Below are 13,936 nucleotides of genomic sequence, written 5' to 3'. Positions count from 1 at the left end.
GAAATTTTCAAACTGATATCTGGTACTCTTGATAAGTTTCAAAGAACCTTTGAGCAAACAAATTGTGCAAATTTCTGAATACATTGAGCATGTAGATCATCAAGACCATGCTGTGGGCATTTAGAGGTAGCTTGGTTTGTAACCAAATTGAGGAATCAATCGCTTGAAAGATCACCCATAGCCAAAAAAGGCTGTACTTATAGATTGTTATTATAAATAACCAGTCTGACTTCTTAGCAGGCTTGTCTAAAGAAAGTCAATGTGTTCCTTGTAGCCCAAACCCCTGCGCCCCTCCTCCCTGAAAAAGTTAAGATGAGTTAGAGTGAGTTTTGGATGGTGAAGTTTCAGTCTTGACCGTTTGCACTTGTTATCACTGAATTTGACCGATTACTGCGATGGCCGCTCTCAGTTACGCTTTTTGATGCCTTTCGTGACTCAGACATTATTACCCATAGTCCCTTTTGGCACTCTTTTAAAGGAGGGCTGGGATCTAGGATGTTATCAGCCAAGGTGTGTTTCTTACTCTGAAAATGGCGGAGCTTATAACAATGCAATAACGATATTTTGAAAGCCACAAAGCAATAGTTTCGCCGATTTCCGACCCTTATTTGCCAATTGAGCCTCAAGGTACGGTTTTGTTCTTTACTTTCATTCTCTTTTGGGTTTATAGTCAAATTGAGAGTCTTGCTCGCTTGCATCAAACTTACAAACGCCTTCATTTCGTTCGTGAGAATCTTGAAGCTCTTGATTGTACGTTTATTTGCTTTGTGTTGGAAGATTTTTGTATTCAAAACGTGTAATGTATCGTATTGTTTTTTTTTTTAATTTGAAATTTCTCTTCTCTGAAAAGAGATACTCGCTTCTCCGTAAAGCTTGAAATCTAGGACGTTTGCTTTAGATAAGGTATTACTTCACATTTACAGTAGTTATTTCTCTCCGTCTGTAGCAGCGATTGATATTGTTTCCATTTCATTTATGTTCTAAATAATGCATTTGCCATCCTTCCTTCGTATTTTTCTACATTTTCACATTGAAGTTAAGGAAATGCACTCACTGGTTTACGGTTTAGCTGAAGCAAAATGAACTGTTCTGATCTCAACCTCGCTATTTTCTTCGATCATCGATATTTGTCATGTTATTTTAACAGTATGTAGAGTAATAAGCACCGAGTTATGGCTTGTAGAGGCCGCGTAGTTCAAAATCAGCTTTATACTTCAGCTTTGCGTAAACACTAAACTTAGTCGAATAGTAACAGTGCTGATATAATAACATGGAATGCTTTTTCATGAATATTGAAGGTACAGTGGCAGGTATACATGGCTTGAAATAATATTTTTATGCCATTACTTACTGTTCAATGAAGGAGAATTGCGTTAATATATATGCTGGGTTTAATAATTCTAGAATATTGTAACACTCAGTTCAACCTTGTGCTAACTTTGTGCATCAATTGTCTTGGATTATTGCTGGAATATCCTTGCGTCCTTAAAATATTCACAAGCATTAGGCATGGGCTTTGTTTTATTTGTTCTTTGTAAAAGAATGTCTCGTGCATTGTTTCCCATTATCACAACGTAAAGGGCATTTTTCTTTAACTTTAGTAATTGCCCAAGTGCAAAAATTAATTAAAAATAAAAACTTCAAAAAAAAAAGGCTTAACTTTGTCTTACTCAATTATAATTTTATGAATGGAAAATCTTTTAGAAGGGCTGGTTTCATTCTTGGCTTTGTTGTACATAAATGCAGTTTCATGTGGCTGATTCATTTGTTTTACAGTTCATTGATGCTAACTGAACATTGAGATGGCTTCTCAACAGCATGCATTTTTTTACCTTAAAGAAGAGTCCTCCCTCTGTATTATAAACAAGTGATCACGTGTTTCCTTGTGAAATGAGTGATGGTAATTGAACTAAGTGGAGTGCAATTTGGTCCAAAATCATGTGTGATATCAAACTCAAATGAGCGCACAGCTTGAGTTTGAATTGAAATCACAAGTATGATTTCAGACCAAAGTTGTGCTGGTTTGTGAAAAGTTGTAACCTCTTTTATTGATTTATTTTACAAGCCATTACATTTGATTTGTTGTTGTGGGATTTAGAGTATAAAATGGTGTGATTTGTGAATAAATCACTGCAGCGAGAGCCAATCAGGATGCTTGGATCACAAGTAATTACAAAATGGACGTGATAAAGAATTGACGTCATCTGTACAATCAGAAGTTTCAGAAATTTCCCTCTTTACTGTGACTTGGGCAACTTCTGGAATTTCTGCAACTTCGAAAAACACATGTGATATAATCTGTAATTTTACTCTGCCCCATGTGGTTATCTACCCGAACAACCCTGCATTCAGTGATATGGTCCATACAATGAACAAGGGTTTGTCTTCCAACAAGCATATTACAATTATATCTACTGTTTTTATGAAAATAATGGATAGCAAAAATGTTGACACCAAAATATCATAGATGATAAGATCAAATAGCCTTATGGTTAAACATTTCCTGGAAGAAAAGAGTTATCTTATGGTAGGTTTTACATGAAAATGTGGGGACAGAAACTGTTGGTTCTCATTGTTTATGGTTCATGCTTTGTTGGGTGTTAACTTTTTTTGTAATTGAGTGTACGCAACAATGAAAATTGCACTTAATAGTAATAATCATTCTGTCTGACATTGAAAATTAAAAGAAGGGGTTTGTTGCTCCCAGCAAGCTGGGTTGTAGCAATTGCAACTAATCCTTTGCAGCAACTGAGAAGTGTTATTTTATTTACTACTTTAGGGATTTGAAGTGGAAAAAAAAAAAAACAAGTGGTACACTGGAGAATGGATTAAATGTTCAAAATTAAAATGCTTGTGTTGCATTTCTATTTACAGGCTTTGCCAAAGTATCAACATGGGAAAGTTATTATCAAAAATATTTGGTAACAAGGAGATGAGAATTTTGATGTTAGGTCTTGATGCTGCTGGAAAAACCAGTATCCTTTTGTCACTGTTCTATTTTTACATTTAACCTGTCATTTTTAATTGAACTGTTCATTCTGGAATAAGGTGATGTTTTGCATATTTGCCTGAGCTGAATGTTTTTTTTTTATTTTTTATATTGTAACAATTAAACAAAAAATTGATAAAATGATTAAGGCTAAAAATAATTTTCTACGTGTTTCAGGTTGTCAGAGATTACTAGTCAGGGCTGCTCCTAGAAATGCTCTGATTACAAGAAACTTAATTTTTATTTCTTTATCTCTAAGGGTACAAATGGTTGAAAGCATACTTTGAGGAAGCATTAAGCAAGCGTGAAAGATAAAAGCAGCATAACCAAAACCATGAAACTGTCCTTATTGACAAATCTTGTCAAAGATAATTCTTTTTTCAAATTCTTTGTGTAAGCATGACTTTTTCTTTTTTTTTTTTTTAGTCAAAGCTAACAATAGTGGTGCAAAAGTATCTCTAATACATTGTACTTATCCTTAACATTTTGCCAGCTATTTTATATAAACTTAAGCTTGGGCAGTCAGTTACAACTATACCAACAGTAGGTTTTAATGTCGAAACTGTATCCTACAAGAATGTCAAATTCAATGTGTGGGTAAGTATTAGGTTTGTGTACTGAGGAAAACATGAAGGACTGTCGGGGAGGCAGGGGTGCAGGCCAGTAAGGGAATCCTGATATATGTTCCTACTGTAATTTATTGGAATCACTTAAAATTGATTTAAATTTGAACTTACCAGTTGATTCACATTAACCAGGATCTATGTCCCGCTTCTCCTTTTTTATCGTAAGTAATAGTTCAATGTCAAATCCAAATGTTTCTTCATGCTGGAACCATCTTTGCTGGCCATTGATTTGTCATCTCTCAATTCATTGGCTCCTACCTGTTTGGCATCATCTACATAAGGATATGGGTTTTTTTCTTTTTAATTTTTTTCCCCAACCATAGTTTTCAAGAAAGGGTTATGTAAAATGTTGAGACTTGTGCAAGTTATTCACAAAAATGTGTTTGCAAACTAAATCCTTTATTCCGAATAACCAGCTGCCATGTGTAAACATAAATGACTCCTGAGACAATTTTGGCTGCAAAACATCCCGGTTCTTAAATTTCAATTGCAGAAACTCTCATGGTTTCAGTTTCCACAATCTCCAAGTTTTAAACCAGAATTCCAAAGAGCAAACACAAAAAGGAGTAGAATCTTTTGGTGAAATGCCAAAAGAAGCCTGGTCATAAGAGCAAAAATAAAAAAAACAAAAAAATCTTCCCAAAACAGATAAGCTCTTCGATATAACTTTTATGGTGGTCACACTTCAAAAAGCACATTAATGAAGGACACCTGCAAAAGTCTACTGTATCCTTAGTTAGAATTCAAAACTCATTTCTCTTATTGGGTCGGTTAGTTTTTTTAATGGTTGACACAAGTAGTAATGGTTGCAAGGTTGCTCAAAGCTATTAGTCTTGATTATCAGACTATTTATTTCAGGATGTTGGTGGACAAGATAAGATTCGGCCCCTATGGCGCCACTATTACAATGGTACCCAGGGCTTGATATTTGTAGTGGACTGTGCAGACTTAGACCGCATTGATGAGGCAAGAACAGAACTTCACCGGATAGTCAATGACAGGGAGATGAAGGATGCCCTTATTTTAATATTTGCAAACAAACAAGACTTGCCCGATGGTGAGTGGTATTTCTTTCTTAGCCCTGAAACTCCTGAAAGTGATTAACATGTGACTTCTCCCCATAATATCAATAACTTATTCGGCTAACTTGTGATGAGATTACTCAAACTTATCAGGTAGAAGTTGTTAGTTATTTTGATCTAACACCAGATTCTTGTAACTTATTTTACATCCAAATGGGGAATTGTCTACAAGGTCACTGACTGGAAACTTTTTAACAAAGTTGAGCTGGAAGACCATAGTTAATTGTTTGGTGCGAAATGTGATTAACAGAAGTAGAATTTCATGAAAACGAGAATGAGTTTTTCAATTGCAGATACAACAAACCATCATTAACCCTCCATACTGTTACACACACTGTAGCCAACAAGAAGAATTTGTGTACAATCAAATGAAAGTTTCTTTAGTTTGTGATCAAGGCCTTTATTCTCATGATCCTAATATGTGATTCAGGTGTGATATTGTAAAAAGAAGTTAAATGTTAGTCACTCTAAGGGACCAAAGGGCTGATACTCATGTCAGGGCATTTCTTTTATAGCTCTCAAACCTCATGATGTTCAAGAAAGACTACACCTAACCAAGCTAAGAGACAGAAATTGGTATGTCCAGCCATCGTGTGCTACATCTGGTGATGGCTTATATGATGGATTGACCTGGCTTTGTTCTAATCATAAACATTAATTATTGAAGAGAGGGGCTTTAGTGTGTGTATACACTCTAGCTACATGTACTATAAATTGTTGCCTTATAATTTTTTATACCCACCTCAAGATAGATCTGTATGTAGAATGTTGCATGAGTATCTACTTAGTAGGTTAATGTTTCATTCATGCATCTCTACATTTAGTGGATGAAAGTGTAATCCGTTGCTTGATAAGCAGAAGAAAAGACAGTTACTACTAACAAGAGAGAACCTAGACATTGTAGGTTATTTATATAGCACCTGTTCTTTTAATGTCACTTGTAGTTAAAAAAGAAATCGAAGCTATTAATCTAGAGAGTATATTGTACATTTAGGGCATAACTCTAATATAGAGTTCTAGTGCCTTCAAAATACTTAACTTTACCCAGCCAGCTGATATCTGTTTCATTGCGTTTACCCTGAGCATTGCTTTTACGTAAGCATTGCTTTAAGAGAAGGAACCTTATTTTATGCACTCAGATTTGGTTTTAGACCTTCTAAAGAATGAAAAATATAATTTTGTTGATCATGAATAAACTTGCAAATATCACCTTAAACTGTACAGAAACTTTATGGAACAAACAAACATCGCTAAAGATTTAAGAGTTTTGCTATAGCAAGTACAAAATAATTTGCAGTGCAGTTCAAATTTGTAGTTTTTGAGGGATTGGCAATGATTTACAAATATGGATTAAGGTTAAGATTTGAGTAAGAGGATTTGGGTTTTTACACACTCAATGTAAACTAGCAGCTTTTAGTGTTCAAATGTTTTTGAATCATTTAACTAACATACAGGAGTGAAATTTCATTTTCAGACTTAATCGGGTTGAGTTGTTACAACCACCCAAAGGTTAACCCAGGACTAGTACTAATGTGGTTGTTCTAAACAATCCTGCCCTGTCTGTTAATCCAAGAGGTATAACGAATTGATATACAATTGTCTGTACTGTTGTTTTCCATCATGTATTTTTTGTTATTTCGTTGACATATTTTAACAAAAACATATTTCTAAATGGTTTAAAAATACCTTTGTTGACTTGTGGTAGGGGTAGCGGTAGCAGTCAACTCTTTAATATTTTTTACTGCAATGGTTTTTTTTTTTATTTTCTTAGTCATGTAAACCCAGATCATGAGATTTACACGTATAAAAGAAAGTAATGTTCTATTACTATTTACTGGCTATTCCATTTTGCTCAAGGTCAGTCTGAATGTTGGGATGTCATGTTAAATAGACTGTCCGTCAATTGGTAAATTTACAATTGATTGTAAAGTAATATTCTGAAGCAAGCAGTGCTAATATGTGTGGCTGTTGCCAACTTCTTGTGGCACTTTATGCATTTATGCAACAGTTATATAGTTGGAGGGATTGTGCTATGTCAATCTTGGCAGGGCTTATCATAGTCAAGGACAATCCAGAACAGCCTTCGGGTAACATAAACGTTCCCTAAGAATTTCCAAAGAAGTGGCTTAACCAAAGTATGATTTTGTACTTTCCTGTGTGGGTATCTGCTTGTACTGAATATGGGGGAAAACAGTAACATTTCTGATTAACTTTCCGTTAATTTTAAGCACTTAGTGTATAAGTCATGTAAATGAAGCCTATGTGCTGGTAAGATCATTTTAAAACTAAAATGAAGCCAACATGAACTGGATTTTAAGAAGTAACAAATTACGCTGAACAACTTTATTGTGATTAGGACTTGTTTTAGTTAATTTGCTTTGAGAGTTAATGAACAGTAAAGGAATTTTCAAAGAAGTTTCTACAAAAGGTGTAGGGAGAGTCACTGTCGTTTTTTAAGGTAAACAAAATTAACAATCATCTGGTCAGTTATTGTACAGTCAGGCTATATTAGATATAATGTTGCTTTGGTAAGTTAGTTGGAGTGATGGTAACGTGGCTCAGAGACGTGTGTGTAGAACGCTCGGGTTAATTATTATTCTAAACAATGCCCCTATCGATCCTGCAACCCACAGGCCTTTGATTGTCGTTCGTGCACCGGTGGGATATTTGAACTTTGGTTGGGGTGGGGAATTCGAACTAGAAGTGTCAAGTCTTTCCTGCAGAATACACGTGTTTTATCCTTAATACGAAGGTGTATAAAGGTAAAGAGTTCATTTTATTTCGAGCGAATGGCTGAACAGAAAAGGTCTTTAAGGTCTTGGTTTTAAATCGTGGTCTGAATTTGCCTTTCGCAAAAATTCTGACTATCAAATCCTTTGGTAGGGCATTTCAGCCCAGTTTTGGCTCCGAGAGGCAAGAATTTGAAACGAGTCATTCTTCAAAGGTTCAAATCCCTGGGGGTTGCTCTGGAGGATGTTCAACTTTCTAATTGATTTAAAAAGCTCCTCATAAAATTTAAAATGAATACTTTGAATTGATCGATTTACACTGATGTCTGTTAGTAACTACTTATTAAAGAAAAAAGTAATACAATGTACACTGTTTTATTTGTAAGAAAACACCTGAAAATAAATAAGTTTCTAATGTATTCAACATTTATATCAGGGTCGTGGTCCTCATTTTTGAACACTTTTTGACACCAGCCTCACTTCTACAAACAGTGAATAATGTTATCTCTTGGTGAACTCGTGGATACTGATGGTCCAGAGGGTTACCGATCACTTTGCCGACATGTCCGTTCGCCGACACCTTTGGCCAACTCGCGCGAAACTTCGGTCAACTCAGTATTGCTGACGCTATACCGTTGTTACGTTTACTCCAGAAAACGGGCGTCAAATTTTTTTATCAGTACGTTTACTGAAGTTAACACTTGCTCAAGAAAGTTAAAAAAAGGTATTGATTTACTCTAACTGATTGAGCTTTTTAAGCTTAAAAATTAAAAAAGAGGATGGTGACTTAGTATGTCAGCAGTGACCGGTGTAGAGGTTTTGCACAGCAGCCATGTTGGATGGCAGGAACAATGAAAATATTTTGCATAAGAAAGAAAAATTTTTCCCGAGGGTAAAATAATCTATTGTTCCTGCCATCCAACATGGCTGCTGTGGAAAACCTCTATATGGGCGAGTTGACGTATGGCGTCGGCGAGGTGACCGGAGGAGTATAGGTCGTCTGGATGGAAGTAATCAATCAGAGAGCGATGCATATAATTAATGTTCCATATATAGTCAAAAGAAAACAATTGGTTATACGTCATCATAAATATACATAACAATGAAAACGTGACGTCACGGATATACATAACAATGAAATGTGACGTGTAAGACGACGTCACCACGGCTGTTTCGCGGTGGAAATTTAGTTCGCGCATGCGTTCTACAAGAAACATCGAGTTAATTATTACTTCTCTGGTTAATACCAAATTATGCATATAATGAACCCCAAATAAGGCTTTATGGATGATTCTTTTAATACCACACTAAACCCGCCCTTGTGATATCATTTTGCTTTCGATTTGCTCATTCCAGAGCCGTTCGTGACGTGTTTCTGTCATTCATTTTCTGTTTACTATATTTGGGGTTCATTATATGGAAACCTCTCTCCGATTGCTTCATTCTGACAGACGCCGTGACGTCGTCTTACACATCACATTTCATTGTTATGCATATCCGTGACGTCACGTTTTCATTGTTATGTATATTCATGATAACGCATCACCCATTGTTTTCTATTGACCATCGATACTACTGACCGGGTACCAATCAGATAACTAGGTGACCATTGGATGGCGTTATCCACCCTTTCGGACGAAGAGGCTAGGCTTGGAGACTCGCAGAAATTCTAGAAAAGAAGTCTTGACGGCTAATTTCGTGCCAAACATGTACAGTGGAAGGACCCCTTACTCGGAATTTGAACTACTTTCGATTCTTGGGAGAGTAAAAATTAAACATATTTATTTGGCCATACTTAAAGTTGACCCTACGAAATAATATAAGGGTTATATTCTAAACAGTATATCCACGAGTTCACGTCTTACTTTCGTTTATCAAGTGACGCGTGCGGCCCTATAGCCGGGCTTGCAACCAATCTCTAGAGACACAGGTAACAATGGTGAAGGGAAAAAATGCTGGTGGACGAACAAAAGAAGCTAATGAGATATCTATTGTTTACGTCCACCAACATGGCGGCAATGACGTAACGTGCAACCTACCTATCCAAAAACTGAAGTGTGTGGGGCCGGAGTGTTGGCCGTGAGCCGTTCCGCTCTAAGGATACGGTAGGCCTTCGATGACCAACTTTTTTTCAATTTGTTTTCTTCACTTATTCATTTTTTTTATTTTTGTTTGTTTGTTTGTTTGTTGTTTTTTTTTTTGTACCTCAAACACGTTTCAACTTAAAGTTTCCAAGAACAGTGTATTAGATATTGAAACGCATGCGAGTTCTTCACCAAAGCCAAAAGCTTGTTCTCCACTCTTCTGGTTTTTTTTTTTTTTTTTTTTTTTTTCGTATCTTATCAATACTGATAGAAAGACTGTGACTGGGGATTGATTTCCTCTCTTGAGGGGTTTAACCCAGATCATCTTACTCCAGGTATAAACAAAAAGAAGATCATTATTTATTGGTCCCTCAGGAGAACACTAAAATTTGGAACAAAGAGTTGTTCCCAGGACACATGGGTAGGCTATGGGTATAGGAGAATAAAGGCTGATAGTTTCGAAAGAAACTGTTAACGCTCGAAACGTCAGCTTTTGTAATCATTACGGTGGCCAATTTACCATTTCAACTTTGTTGATATATCCAAATTATATGGGTATAGGAGAGACTGGAACGAACAGCGTTCCCTTGGCCCACTGGGAGCACGTCGTTTTCGCGTAGTCTTGATTTTGGGCGCGCTAGGCAGGCGGGTTTTGATTCGTAAACCACCTCATTTGGAAGGAAACCTGCACTAGAGGAATGGGTTGGAAGCGTGTCAGATCGTGCACATCCATTTCTCGCGAATGGAGACGGTAACCTCGAAAGATATATTCTTATGTATTCTGGTCACCATTGAAACCTTTCGCTCCGAGCTTAAAACCGGTTGACCAGCAAAGTTGGTGAAGTTATTCTATCCACGGTGAGTCTGAATTTTTCCAACTTCGTCTGACGTTAATTATTCTTCGTAATCACTCCTGCATCCTAGCTCTTTCACCGCATGTCTTACGGCTGAATTGAAAATGGCTATTTTTTTTCTTGCAGACGCTTTGATAGCGAAAAAAGAAAGCTTTTGAGGTGAAACGTTTGGCGCCATCTTGGAATTTCGTTATGTGTGCACAAACACATAATAACCATGACTATTTGGGTAGGCTCACTGAGGAAAGGTATGTTGTTCCGTGTTATGCTTTGTTACCCAACAACATCATCCTTGTCATTTTATTGCACTTGAAGGGTCTTGAAGTTTTTTGCCAAAATTTTTCTCAGGCTGAAAATATATAGCTCGAAGTATTGGGCCAACTTTCATTTTGGCCGCGGAAGATCTGGCGTTCAATTAAACAAAATTCAAGACGGCAGGTCAATCTGAAACTACTGAAGGCGAACTAATTATTTACATACACATACATACATACGTAGTTTATTTGCTAGTGCAGGTTGCTAAAAGTCAGCCAATGGCTGATGTGGACCTGCCTATCTAAAACATTGAGGTCTAATTACATTAACTAGGATAAATACAGGTGTGGGGTATGTAAGAAATTAAGAGTATGTAAAAATTACTATGTCCATTGTAATCTATTATCAGTAACTGAAAAGATAAATAGATAAGTTGAATTAAATAAATTGCATAAATTGTTCAGAAATAATAAAAGTCATCATCCTTGTTTGTAATCAGGCATGATTCCTTCGCAAAACTTAATTTATCTAGTAGTGTCTTATCTTTTTTTATGTTGTTCTTAAAACTTGCGTAGCTAACAGAAAGTTTATGATTCAGGCAGGAGATTCCACACAGTAGGCCCTCTATAGGATAAGAGGCACTGAAGCGTGAGAAATCAAAGTTTAAGCGGCGAATATCAAACGCATATAAACTAAGGGATTTAGATACGACAATCAAAGAGCTCAACAAGCTTGTTGAAGCAGTAGTGAAAGTGAAGTTTGGAGGTATTCGTGATTGACCAAAATATTGCATCGGCCAACTTTACTCCATTCTAGAAAGATGCATGATTCACGCAAAGACTGCGATATATGCCGTCTTAGCTTAAGAATGAGCAAACTACATCTGTGGATGGTTTGCTTTGAACTTCCCATTTCCACAGGAGGTCTTCGATCTTTTGCAAAAGGAGATTCTTGGTTTAACAAGGTATGGGATAGAGGTTGAAACCAAACTGAGATCTGTGGCTATAACATTTTCAAGCCTGAGAAGGTTATGCGATCTTTTTGACAAATTTGAAGTTTGTGGTGGATTCAGAAAAGAACTTGGTGAAGGAAAGGAGAGGCAAAACTATTTGTCAATGATCAGAAGATGGGAACTATGATCTACAATGGTAAAGAGGTGATTTTGAGAGCAAAGCTTCATTATGGTTACTGGAATTCCTTTGGGATCAGTCAACATTGAATAGAGGACTCATATTATTGACACATGCCATTGCTCAATCATTTTTCTTGAATGATTTCAGGGAAAAACATCTCAATAGTCCCTGATCAATTTTTTTTTTTACAAAAATATATACTCTAACATCTTAAAATTCATGTTTGTTGATTACAATGTGGTTTGTCTGACATAATAACTAAAACCTAGAATTGCATGGAACACCAACTGAATTACAGTTTATTGTTTAACTGATAGAGTTGCCATTTATTTAGAATAGTATATCCTTTAATGATAAGATTTTATGAAACAATTACACATTACAAGGCTGTGCTGTAAGAAAAACGTTTGGCTGCCCCTACGTCAGGTGAAAACATAGCCTACAATGCTACACAGCTGAACTTCAAAAAAGACAGTCCTTCTGGAAAATAAGAAATGTTATATAATTAGTCAACTCAGTTGAATATATTAGTCTTGTAGGGCAGCCAGGTGATTGCTCTATGGTACAGCCTTGCATAACATACTCAGGATGACATTGCATCTTGAGGTAATACATGCTAAATTCATTTGGAGTACCTCAAACATTCTTGTGTTGGTTTGCCATCACATACAGATTTCTTAATCTCCTGCATGAGTTTATGCCCACAGAATAAGCAATGTTCACTGTCAGCTTGGTTGTGTACCACTCGCGTGTATTGTGGCATCTGCATTCGCTGTCCATCACATGTGATGTGTGAGAATTTACGCGCTTTCTGGTACGCCCTTAACACATTCTGCTCGAAAAAAGGCTCTTCTGCTCAGAATTGACCTCCAAAATAGAGTATTCTGATCAAAATTATGCTCCCAAAGTATTATTATGCTCAAATTATTTAATCATGACAAATGCCTCCTTTCTTTAAAAAAATGTAATAAATTATTTATTTATCTTTTATTTAATTAATACAATTTTATTTAATTAATGACAACTAAATAAATCTAAATGTACAAACAAAGAAAGCCGTGAGGATAATCTGTAAAAGAGTGGAACACCCCATGCAAGACAGATCACCGTGTAGCTAATTTAAATAAGTCAAATATAATGATGGACAGAAAAATTTTAGATCAAAAATAAAAACATCAATGTTCCTTACTTGAAAACTTTCTCACTCTAGACTTAAAAACTGCAAGACTGGGAGATAATCTAATATCTAAAGGTATTGAATTCCACATTTCAACAATTCTATTAAAATAAGTGGATTTAAAATTAGTCGTTCTTGCAAAATTCATCTTGAAGGAAGAGTCATCAACATGTTTAAATCTGTAGGGATCGTCCCAAGAATGGAAATTCAAAAACGGAAGAACATCCACATTTAAGTATCCATTAAAAGCCTTGTACAAAAGTGTAACATCAAAAAGACAACATCTCTTTTCAAGTGAAAGCAAGTTGAGACATTTCAGGCGCTCGTCATAAGTAAAATTCCTTTTTCCGAGAATAAATTTTGTTCCCCTCCACTGTATGCGCTCAAGCTTTTCAATGTTTCTCTTGGTTTGTGGCAACCACACAATTGTTCCATATTCCACTTGCGATCTAACCAACGTGCAGTACAGCATCTTCAGAGTTTCAGTGTTCGGCCAGCCTCTACAGGTTCTTCTTAGCGGGCCCAAGATTCTATTAGCTTTATTTTTAATAGCATCAACATGACAGTTCTAGGAAAGATGGTGGTTCATAAGCAAACCTAGGTTGTGAAACTCCTAAACTTCTTCTATGTCCGATCCGTTTAGGGTGAAGCTAGATCTGAATGGTTGTTTCTTCCGGGGTAATGCGCATCATCTTGCATTTCTTAACATTGAAGGTCATCCTGTTATGTTGACTCCAAGTGCACAGACCTCAACACAACTTTACTACTGCAATGTACTTTGGGCACATACACACTAATTATGGCCAACAGGGTACTCAATATATTACAGTGACCACAACTTGAGTGTAGTGAAATATACCCGGTGACTCACAACAGAATGTCCACCGGAGCTCAGGCGGGTGCCAGCTCTTATTGAAAGCACTTATTGCTTCAACATTGATGTGATTGGTAATCAGTACCTCTTCTGGTGTTAGACAAGTGCATGAGGTCATTGCTGACAAATAGAT

At 36.3% G+C, this 13,936-nt stretch overlaps 1 protein-coding gene and 1 pseudogene across 3 annotated transcripts in view; both read left to right on the top strand.

Annotated features, from left to right (window-relative positions):
- The first annotated feature begins 471 nt into the window (after window positions 1–471).
- Window positions 472–7,856, top strand: LOC111331422 (ADP-ribosylation factor 6). 2 transcript variants are annotated; one of them, XM_088754499.1, is made up of 6 exons: window positions 495–627; window positions 851–903; window positions 2,875–2,975; window positions 3,483–3,586; window positions 4,474–4,672; window positions 5,213–7,856. In XM_088754499.1, the coding sequence occupies exons 3-6, from the start codon at window positions 2,894–2,896 to the stop codon at window positions 5,353–5,355; spliced, it is 528 nt and encodes a 175-aa protein (XP_088610625.1). In that variant the 5' UTR covers window positions 495–627; window positions 851–903; window positions 2,875–2,893; the 3' UTR covers window positions 5,356–7,856. The 2 variants fall into 2 exon arrangements, with proteins under 2 accessions (XP_022792262.2, XP_088610625.1); XM_022936527.2 differs by lacking the exon at window positions 851–903 and having other exon boundaries at window positions 472–627.
- Window positions 7,857–8,967: 1,111 nt separating this feature from the next.
- LOC111331424 (uncharacterized) overlaps window positions 8,968–13,936 on the top strand; it is a 39,354-nt pseudogene continuing 34,385 nt past the window's right edge. Inside the window, exons 1-2 of the transcript XR_015998639.1 lie at window positions 8,968–10,368; window positions 10,491–10,612. The product of XR_015998639.1 is annotated as an uncharacterized LOC111331424 (transcript). The remainder of the gene's footprint in view (window positions 10,369–10,490; window positions 10,613–13,936) is intronic.

This window comes from Stylophora pistillata, chromosome 3 (genome assembly GCF_964205215.1).
Source record: "Stylophora pistillata chromosome 3, jaStyPist1.2, whole genome shotgun sequence".
NCBI classification, from domain to species: Eukaryota; Metazoa; Cnidaria; class Anthozoa; order Scleractinia; family Pocilloporidae; genus Stylophora; species Stylophora pistillata.
The sequence above is the reverse complement of the archived record's forward strand: the minus strand, read 5'-3'. Positions and strand labels throughout refer to the sequence as shown.

What these genes read in the sequence shown, in the direction of transcription:
- LOC111331422 (XM_022936527.2), top strand. Translation starts at nt 2,894, where the DNA reads ATGGGAAAGTTATTATCAAAAATATTTGGTAACAAGGAGATGAGAATT. An exon ending in TGATGCTGCTGGAAAAACCA is followed by an intron (nt 2,976 to 3,482) that starts GTATCCTTTTGT and finishes ACATTTTGCCAG; the next exon opens with CTATTTTATATAAACTTAAG. An exon ending in CAAACAAGACTTGCCCGATG is followed by an intron (nt 4,673 to 5,212) that starts GTGAGTGGTATT and finishes TTTCTTTTATAG; the next exon opens with CTCTCAAACCTCATGATGTT.